This window comes from Silene latifolia, chromosome 4, assembly GCF_048544455.1.
Source record: "Silene latifolia isolate original U9 population chromosome 4, ASM4854445v1, whole genome shotgun sequence".
In the NCBI taxonomy this organism is placed as follows: domain Eukaryota; kingdom Viridiplantae; phylum Streptophyta; class Magnoliopsida; order Caryophyllales; family Caryophyllaceae; genus Silene; species Silene latifolia.
Window position 1 is genome coordinate 7,349,416 of NC_133529.1, and position 10,004 is coordinate 7,359,419.

General features: G+C 37.4%; 1 protein-coding gene across 1 annotated transcript; it reads right to left on the bottom strand.

The window, feature by feature from the left end:
* Positions 1-324: 324 nt before the first annotated feature.
* LOC141652764 (uncharacterized) lies at positions 325-7,815 on the bottom strand. Its single transcript, XM_074460362.1, has 7 exons — positions 7,508-7,815; positions 3,236-5,756; positions 2,984-3,065; positions 2,489-2,555; positions 1,264-1,449; positions 1,095-1,155; positions 325-976 (listed from the first exon to the last, which is right to left on the bottom strand). The coding sequence occupies exons 2-7, from the start codon at positions 5,631-5,633 to the stop codon at positions 720-722; spliced, it is 3,051 nt and encodes a 1,016-aa protein (XP_074316463.1). The 5' UTR covers positions 5,634-5,756; positions 7,508-7,815; the 3' UTR covers positions 325-719.
* Between the last annotated feature and the right edge of the window lie 2,189 nt (positions 7,816-10,004).

The following is a 10,004-nucleotide window of genomic DNA, read 5'->3' on the forward strand; positions in this document are numbered from 1 at the left end:
AAATTATGGAGTACATATTATAAGATGAATTTTTATACAAGGAAAGAAAAATAGGTTGATCAACCGAGACAGACCCAACAGTTTGTTATAATTCTCGATATAAAGGGAAGAGGAAGGAAGATAACTTTTATCATAATAAACGATCATGTATTTTATTTTAGAGACACCTCCACACATCATACGGAAAAACAATACTCCGATCACTCCCAGCAATGACACAATCCGTCTAATAGTCCATTATGTATCCATTTCGGGCAGTTTTAATACTCAAGAACCGACATTTTTTTTCCTTTTCCAAAACAGCGTGCAAAATAAAGTATACCATTCAATGAATTAGAGGAAGTAAGATAACAGCACCACGTTGAAAAGTGTGTTACAAACTCGACTCATATTAATGTTACAGAAAATCCAATATTACAGCGATCATTAGCTAGTTCAAGCCCAATACAATCCTCTTAATATGAGGCACTTGACCACTAGACCTCCTAGTTTACAACTTTTCTATCAGATTAAAGTTAAAAGAATAATCAATAAATTTATGTTCTATGCTAATTTTACAGATAATTTGTAAATGCTAATTGCTAATATTTAAAGAATCACATGAAGTTTATGAGAAAGTACAAATACTAGGGCAACCGTCAAGAAGAGGTCATAGGCCAAGGGCCGAACTTCAGCGAGCCCCTTACATTTTACAATGGTCAAAACTGGGGAATAATATATCACCCGAGGGGCTGAGCTGGAGCATTCAACGATAATAAGATTTGAGACACGTCATTTACCTCTGAGGAATTAGAGCTGGGTTGAGCAACGGGTTCTTGTGGGGTTGTGTAATCTCCGACTATTTTTGAGTAGAAAGCCCACGACAAGTTAGTTTTTGTAATGGCCCTTTGACCAAAAGGATTTTCCTGGATGAACTTCTGAACATTCTCGGCTTCTGCCAGTCTTTCAAGGTATAAGCGAAGATCACCATCCGGTCCTGTCACCCAAAGCGATAAGCTGAATCAATTACATGGTTTAACCGTTTTGATCATGTCAAAAATGTGTGAGCTGATATAAATTAAACGGAAAAATAATTATAGTAGAGAGAAAGTTACCTAAAGACTTGTCCCCAACATTCCTGAATGAGTACGGAAAAGGAAATATGGCTGTGTATGGCTGGGAGAGACATATACGAGAAAGTTATAGCAAAGTTGTAATTCCAATGAAAGACTATGCTACGTGCAAAACAGATTATCATATACAGGCATCAAAATTACTACTTACAGGATTGCGTAAGGCCTTGTATGGTGAATCATCCAACAATATCGTATTTGCTTCATTATAAAAACCCTTCTTCCAAGGAAGATCTTTCTCCTGCTTCTCCCATAGCTTCTTCAGTTCTTTTAGAACCAGAGGTTTCTCATTGTTCTCGACAGTTTTGTATCCTGTCTGAGTGCAGTGGGATTGATGCTGCACAAAATTCTCTTCTTTAGTAAGCAACCAATCAAGAACTGTTGTAGTTAACCAACAATGAAAGGTTGGGAATGCATCTAAGACCAAAGAACCAAACATTTATTTCATAAAAAGCACGAAATTACATTGGTCTGTGTTTCTGTTTATCGTAAGCAGTCCGTCCATGCAAATAGCAACATAATTTTCAGTATGGGCATCGGGAAAAAATACTACTCGTATGATCGTATCTATATGAACACTTTAAGCACAGAATTAATCTGCATAATCCGACCCAAAACTCCCCATTGATGGGAGCCTTTGAGGCGCATGGGTAAAAAACCAAAAAACAATCAGACCAGAGTAACACCAAGTAGAAATAAGAAAGGTGCCCAGAGTACTTTGCTGTAAGTATTATGCAAGTTCAACTGGTCTAACACCTCTCGAATGATTCACAGTGATATCGGCAATATCAACCATCATCGACTTCTATTTAGCATAATACAAGGCGTCAGAGTCCTATATATTCCTTCCATTAATCTTTGATTTAGAAAAACTAATCCAATTTATAAGCAGCTGGCGCCTGGCGGCCTAATGCTGTAAAAATATCGGCAATATCAACCATCATTGTACTTTCAGAATTCAGATTACATGTGACTGCAAGGCCCTGCGGTTCTCAATTATAGACTTGCTGTAAAAATAATACCTACTTGATCATTAACGGGGTAGATGTAACATAAGAAAAAAAAAAAAATTATATAATGTCTACTATGAAAGTTAGTTATTAGCAATAAGCTCATATAATTTTCTTTTCTTTTATATAATTTTCTTTTTGGAGTTGGTTATAATAATATCCAATGCATATTAGATATTCCAGCCAAATACAAGTGAACGCCAACAGAAAGATCAACGAAAGTCACCATTCTCACATAGAAAAGATGCACTCGTACTTGGTCCTGAGCATTTTCACAATCTACGAACTCATTTGACAAGCTGACCACGTTAAGACGAAGGACTAACCCATATGTAAGAAATTCAAAAGAAAATGAAGACACCTTACCCAGCAGAAAAGTAATTTGTCCTTCGTATTCTTCATGAGACAATCAAGCACCCTGGTTACGTTCTTTCTGCAAAAGATCTAAAGATAAATACAAGAGAAATGCAATTTCCCTAAAAAAGTACGGACAACATATACTTCATAAAAATATTACCTCCACTTACATATACAAATTAAAACAGTCAAAATTATCCTAGTGCTCCAAAGGCTCCCCTCATCTATGGTAAAAAAGGGACTGAATGTACAGTCAGTCAGACTTTTTTTTTTGGATAACCCATATCTATACTCTATAGCAACATTACTTCAAGAAAATAATAACTGACATTAATGAGACATGAACTAAATGGACAGCTTCACAAGTTCACAAGATCATTGATCACAAGAAGTAATAGGAAATCTTCACAAACAAGTCGTGCCAGATCCCAGAATGAAAACTTCTCAAGCTAGCAAAAAACACAGAAGCATGAATACAATAAATAAAAACTAGAAAGAACGTACTCAGTTCTTGATGACCAAATGCCCACGTCAAACTTTTCAAAGCAGAAGTCCAGAAAATTGTCACAAAAGGGCCTTTTGAAGACTGACAAAACAGAAAACAACGTCAAAGTCAGTCAGGCTGATCCAACAATACAATTACCCCAGTAACACAGGCGCCAGCCTGTGGTGAGGTGAGGAGGTTGAGATAAACTAGGATATGATATGCAAAAATGGAATGCTACTAGATTTTTAGATCTAAAGGGAAATTATTACCTCCTTTACCTCCTACAGTTGCGTCAGGCGTAAATCTATCAGGAAAGTCACTAACAATGTCTGCAAGCAACCCATTCACATCCAGAACTAGAAGCTTCCTTCTAGAACTCAGAATAGCAGCATCCGAGGATTGGGAAGCTGGTAATGTGCTGTTGTCAGTAACACCAAGCAAACTGCCATCTCTTGTATCAGCTGTTGATGAGTCCACCATGGTGCTCTGAACTTTCATGGTCACGGTTTCATTACCCTGCTCTTCAACTGGATGGTCACTCACCAGCACATCTCCTATATCACCAGTTTTGGGGACACTTGTATTTATATCTTCTGAAACCACAGAACCTGGCACAACACTCTTATAATCTAAAGAGGTCCCTCCCATAGAAGAATTGATTGACAAGCTTCGCGATGAAGCATGAGTCACGTCTCCCATTGTGTATTCCACGCCACATTTATACGAGTTAGGATGTTGGTTGTGCCTCATCTTCCTAGAATAAGTGTTCATTATGTGCTTGGTTCCTTCAGAATTTTCATTTGCTTCATGATACAAGTCAACTTTTATTCCAGCTGTTTCGCACCTTTCCACTGGCTCCTGATTAATAGTAGGTGCACCCTCTGAGCGAGGACAAACACTTTGACACTGATCAATGTGCATTCTATGACTCATCAATTCACCTTGCCCAGCTGCCGCCATCACAATGAAGTCAGTATTTTCATGAGGGATCACAGAAGTTGCAGCCACTCTTAAATGCTGCTCGTTGTTTGTATGATTTTCAGGCCTGTAATACTTAAAAGGGTGATAATCTGGATGTTGATTTTGCGACTCATGGTGGGGCCTACTTCTGTGATAGTCACCCAGAGAATAATCGCGTCTTAGCATCCTACAACGACCGTTACCTTCAGGACTGAAAGAAGATCTACTCCAAGTCCTTGGCCTCTTGAAAGGCTGTCTCCATGAATTGAAATTCTCATTTCCTTCAGCACATTGGTGTGCCTGATCAATGCTCGTCAAATCTGCAGTTGTTTCTAGGTGAGGTTTCTGATTTGGTTGGGTAATAGAACTGGCATACTCATGGAAGCTGTGCAAATATCTACAGTTTCCACCTTGGTCACACCTGCCCTTGGTAAACCTCAGGCAAACCTCTGGTTGTACCTGGTACTGACCAAAATCACTAACAGGCCGGCTTCTTTTTCTCTCTGACGACGAACCCCTCCAAGATCCATTTATGGTTTCTCTGTTATAGCCAGGATGTGTATTGAGATATGGTTGCACTCCTTGGTTATTTTCTTCTCTAACTACATTTCCTCTGTTAAAATTAAGATCTCTTGAAGTAGCTGTAACTTGATGATTTCGTGCACCCAAATCATACCTTGTTCTTTCATAAACGGTAGCTGGATGCAAATTTGCAGGAGTAGTCCCCTGATACCCGTTACCTCTGTGGATAAAATGGCAAGGAGATCTGCTTATGGGGACCGTTTTCAAATTATTAAACTGATGTCCACCAGCCAAATCATGATTATTTGAATTCTCTGCACTCCAATTATGCCCATTTGCATTGTCCGGGTGCCATCGAATACAAGAGGATCCAAAATGGCATCTGCCATTGAGATAATTGCGACAAGGAGACCTTCTTCGAGGCTCTCTTGAGAAAGAAGACCTTGAATTATTTTCTTTATTAGCTACACCATGTACTTGAGATGTGTTAAAAGTATTATTCACACTTCCTTCATGGAACCCAAAATTTCTTGACGCTGTCACTATTCGGTGTTGTTGTCCTGCATTTAATTTATGCATTGGCCTATCAGACTCTGAAAATTCAGAATGCAAAAAAGAGCAAGATGATCCCCTATTGCAGTGGCCGTTTTGGAAATTTCGGCAGGGCGGTCTTTCCCTGCTCTCTCGAAAAAAAGGTCTCCTGCTTGAATTGTCAACACCGGCACTACTAAACTCAGTAGATTGTGGATGCAAATATGGGCAAGCTGATCCACGATAGCAATTGCCCTGCTGAAATTTGCGGCAAGGAGACCTTCTATAAGAATCACCATCTTTATTTCCACCAAATGAGTGTGAGTTTCCTGGTTCTGAAGTTGGACCTGAATTCCATTGCGCTCCATCAGGATCAGTGTGCTGAAATTTACAAAATGATCCACGGGAACACTTGCCGCGAAGGTTATCACGGCATACAGATGAAGGACCCCTATTTTCTCGTATATCTTTACCATCAATATTACTATTGGACATGTGATTTCTATCCGAGACAGTCCATCTCCGAGGATCTCGACTCTGAGATGTATTTTGAAGATTTGCACCTGTCCTATCATCTGTTTCGTTACGCCAACTATGAAGCTGACCGACATGCTGCTCCTGAGAGAAAGGTCTCTCAGCGACATCTTGCTCCATTCCAAGTTCCCTCTTGACGTCAAAGATTAATGCATACTCTACACCTATATCTTCTTGCCTATCTCTAATACCTAGTTTGCTTGGAGAAAGAAATGAGAAAGTCGAGACCTCACAGTTCAGTACCTAACCACACATAACAGAGCAGACAGTAAGTGGTGGAAAGAGTAGTACAGAGACAAAAGGTAAAGTACATGCAACCATTTTTTCACAAATATAATTCAGTTGTATAAAAACTATACATGGGGATAGGGAGGCTCAAAGATTAGGACCAAATAAATAAATAAAATCTATCTCACATGTTCAACAACATACACTTGAGTCTCTAACAATTCAGAACCCCACATACCGGGTCCAACGACATTGACTACAGAAGCAGGATGTCGTAAGGAAAAAATCATCAGCTCGATTACCCTAAAGCAGCTGAAATCAGAAGGCACTTGCAGCAACCAATCCAACTGCTAACCGCATTGACGTGCTAAGCAGGAACTCTCACATAAATCGGTATCCCACTTGATGATTCACAGAGACGCCATATATGACGTATAGTAATATTGCGAATCAGAACAACGTACAATAGCGTGGGCATACAGACACAACAGTGCAGTATGTTGCGGCTTTATATTGTTCATATTGGTAGTATACATCTGCTGGCCTAAGTTCAGCTCTTATAACAAAGTGTTGGTCACATTGGCAGTATCCAACCAAATATTTTTGGAAGGCATTTTTTATACTGAAACATGATATGCATGAACCTTTTACCTATTGGCCGATACATTGAATATGGGAAATATTTAGTACCGTGATCATATGACCACCAATCTTTCCTAACATAATTTGTTAAAGGCAGCATCCTCGTATTGATGAAAATTTCTATGCTTCACACATTCCTTTAGGTACTCCATAGTCCATACCATTCCCTAAACTCAAAGCTCTTCTAGACATACCATCACAAGCATAAAACCGCCCTATACGAATAACCAAATACTCCCTCTGTCCCAGTCATTCGGTCATTTGTTGTCCTTTTCCATTTTTGGGTGTCTCAGTCAATTGTTGTCCTTTCTATTTTGAGAATGAATTTGATGAGCAATTTGATCATTCACACTCAATTTGTTCCACTTGTCATTTAGTAATTGGCCCCCTCCTCTTTCCTCGGTCTTTGTGCCAAAACCAAAGGACAACAATTGACTGGGACGGAGGGAGTAATTTTATTTCACCTAAAAATCTCTTATGTTCCTTTTCCAATCTACACGCCCATTCACGCCTATTTTGAAGCAACCAAAGATCACCCCTCTACACTTACCAACAAAACTACTGCCGTCTTTCACCATCAAGACTAAAAGCAACCAGTAAGTCAGTAACAATTAACAAACGAACGCTCGCTTAATCGAAAACTAAGCTAAATCTTCAAAACATATAGTACTCCATATGACAATCATATTATATACCAATAAACCGGCTAAATCGCCTCGAAAACCAAACTTAATCATCTAAGCAAAAGCTGTATACCATCATTAATATCCTATAAACAAATCAGTTCACTATTTCAACCCTAATCCTAATCCTAACCCTAATCATTAAAATTTCAAAACAATACCTAGATTCAACAAAATTCCTAATCAAATATCAAATCATATTGTATATTCTACTGGAATATTACAAAACTTTAACAACAGAAAAAAAAAAAAAAAAAAAAAAAGCAGATATTAGCAAAAAGTAAATTAAGCTGAAACTAGCAAGTAAAGTATCAATTCAAGAGATTCGAATAAGTACCAAAAAAAAAAAAAAAACAGCCCTACAAAATATACCCTAAACTTTAATTAAATAAAATCAAATTCTAATCAAATCAAAATCAATTAAATTAAATTTGAAATTACCTGGATGCAAGACGGTTAATTGAACAGGATGATTTAGAAGGTGAATTAAATTGATGAGGTAAAAAGAGGGATTAGGGTTTCAAAAAGGGGGAAAAGGGTGAATCGGAAATTAAAGAGAAGGGAGACAAAGAAGAAGGAAGAAGATTGATGATAACCTATGGTGTTATAAACTGCTACTTGTGTTCTTCTTCTTGTTTTTTATTGGAGTTGTAAATAAATTGAATTAAATTTGGATTTGTATATGATTATATATTTAACCCTAGATAGATGGTCAATGTTTGAGGGTAGGTTTTGTAATAATTTATTGTTTGTGAAATTTTGATGTGACTTGTGATATAAGGTAAGAAATTAAAGGGATTTTTAGAATAATTAGGACTTATGAGTGATATAAAAGGTCGATGATTGTTAATTTAGGCAGTCGATAATTAATTTAAGGATATGTTTGAATGGGAAATTTTGGAGGGAAAAGGAAAGGATGGAAGATATTGGAACACTTTCATTGTTTGGTTAGCAAAATATTTATAGAGGGATGGTACTCTGAAGTCTGAACATAGAAAGGGAGAAAGGCTATGGAGAATGAAGGAAGGTGGTTAGTTTTCCCGCCGAAAGTATGACGTATTTTAAAATTAGTTTTTAACATTTAAAATCATCTTACAAACCTGGCACCATTCACGAGTTATCCAAAATTCCAACTAATCTTTTTAAGGTCATAACTAGACGTGTCAATCGGGTCGCTCGGATCAATTATTAATTGAATTAAGATCGGTCATGTCATCTTTGGTTGGGTTTTATTTGGTCTAATTGGGTTCAAGTTGGTTTATTTATGGGTCAAGTCACATAGGTCAATAATTCTAACGGGTCAGTTTGAGTTCAAGTTGGTTTGTCAGGTCATGATCATGCTTGATCGGGTCGGGTCGGGTCTAATTTCCGGTCATTCACATGTCCAGTTGAACAACAAATCGAGTCGATACGCCAAGTTCAAATTGGGTCAGCTGGTTGCGTCAATTTTGAATTTTGATATTGAATATAAGAATAAGAGTATAAGTTTGACAATGACAAACAAAATATACTGCACAAATTTGTTCCAATAACATGTACAACTATTCTTTAATTTATGTTAGTCATTGACGATTGTCATTCTATCTAGTATCTACAGCCCCCTTTTGTGTTATAACAAAAAGTTGTTTATTATATTGTTTTTGTTTAGTTATTATAATGTTTGCAAATTTTAAAATGATCTTTTCAAAATCATTTTGGCTTAAAGAGTTAGTTAAGTCGGGTTAGACTGGATTTAGGAGTTGAGTTGAGTAAGAACAAGTTGTGAATCAAGTTACTAAGTCAGGTGGGGTTATACGGTGAATCGATATATGAGTTGGTTTCGCTCGAGCCAAAGAATTGGTCAACTTCATATCATTTAGGTTGCATGGGTTAGCCTTCGCATTAGGTTAGGTTAACTTCAATTTATAGAAATCTGAATTACTGGTCACTCTTTAGATCGGGTCAAGTCGATTTCAGTTCATCAATTCCGAGTTCTGCCCGGTCAATTTTCGAGCGATTACTAACTAACTCAATGCCAGCTCTATTAATGATCACGTAAATTTTGACTTTACATTTATGACCAACTTTATTGCTAACACAACTCTTGTGTTACAAGAAACAAGCCAATGATACAAGAAGGCAGAATGTCTATAAAACGACAAGCTCTTGTCCCATCTATAATATAGGGTAGTATTTGCCTCTTTCACACTTAAAACAGCGATAGCCGTCTTAAGGAAGACCAACTATATTGCTAAAACTGACCTAACACACCAAGCAAAATCAAGGCCTCGCATATTGGAGCGCCAAAAGTTAGAAAAGCTCTTTCAACGACAACAAGAGCCAAGTCGAGCTTATAGGAGGAATAAGTCTCGGTAAAACACTTCAACGCTACTCTTAGATTTTTTTTTTCTTTTCCGGATAACGTGATAGCCCAAAACCATTATCTTAAAAAAAAATTGTACACTGAGTAGACCTTCAAACATTTAGGATAACTTGCATTCACACGCTTGGGAACGACATAATCCCATTGCCATATTTCACTGCCTCTCATTCGAATACATCATCGTCGATCATCAGATGTATAAACCACAATAAAAGAATGATTTACCATAACTTTAAAAGTAATGGGATATAATTGTTCTAGCTTAACCAGAGCCCTGGGAACGCAGCAGCAGTGTTAAAACTCGTGAGGGGGAGCTTTACCGCCCTAGTGATCCTACCCGGCTCGAATCCTAATCAAACCAGATGGTTTACACCAAAAAAAAAAAAAGGTAATGGGATATAATAAGATGAGATAAGAAAATAGAAAATCTAAAAAAATCACTTGGTTTTGAGTTAAGAATTACGTACAATACAAAACAGTAGTTGCTAACTTCTGAAGTATCTACTTCATATTAACCTGATTTGAGATATGTAGTGTTTGAATAAATTTGGACAAATACTTCAACCAACAACACGA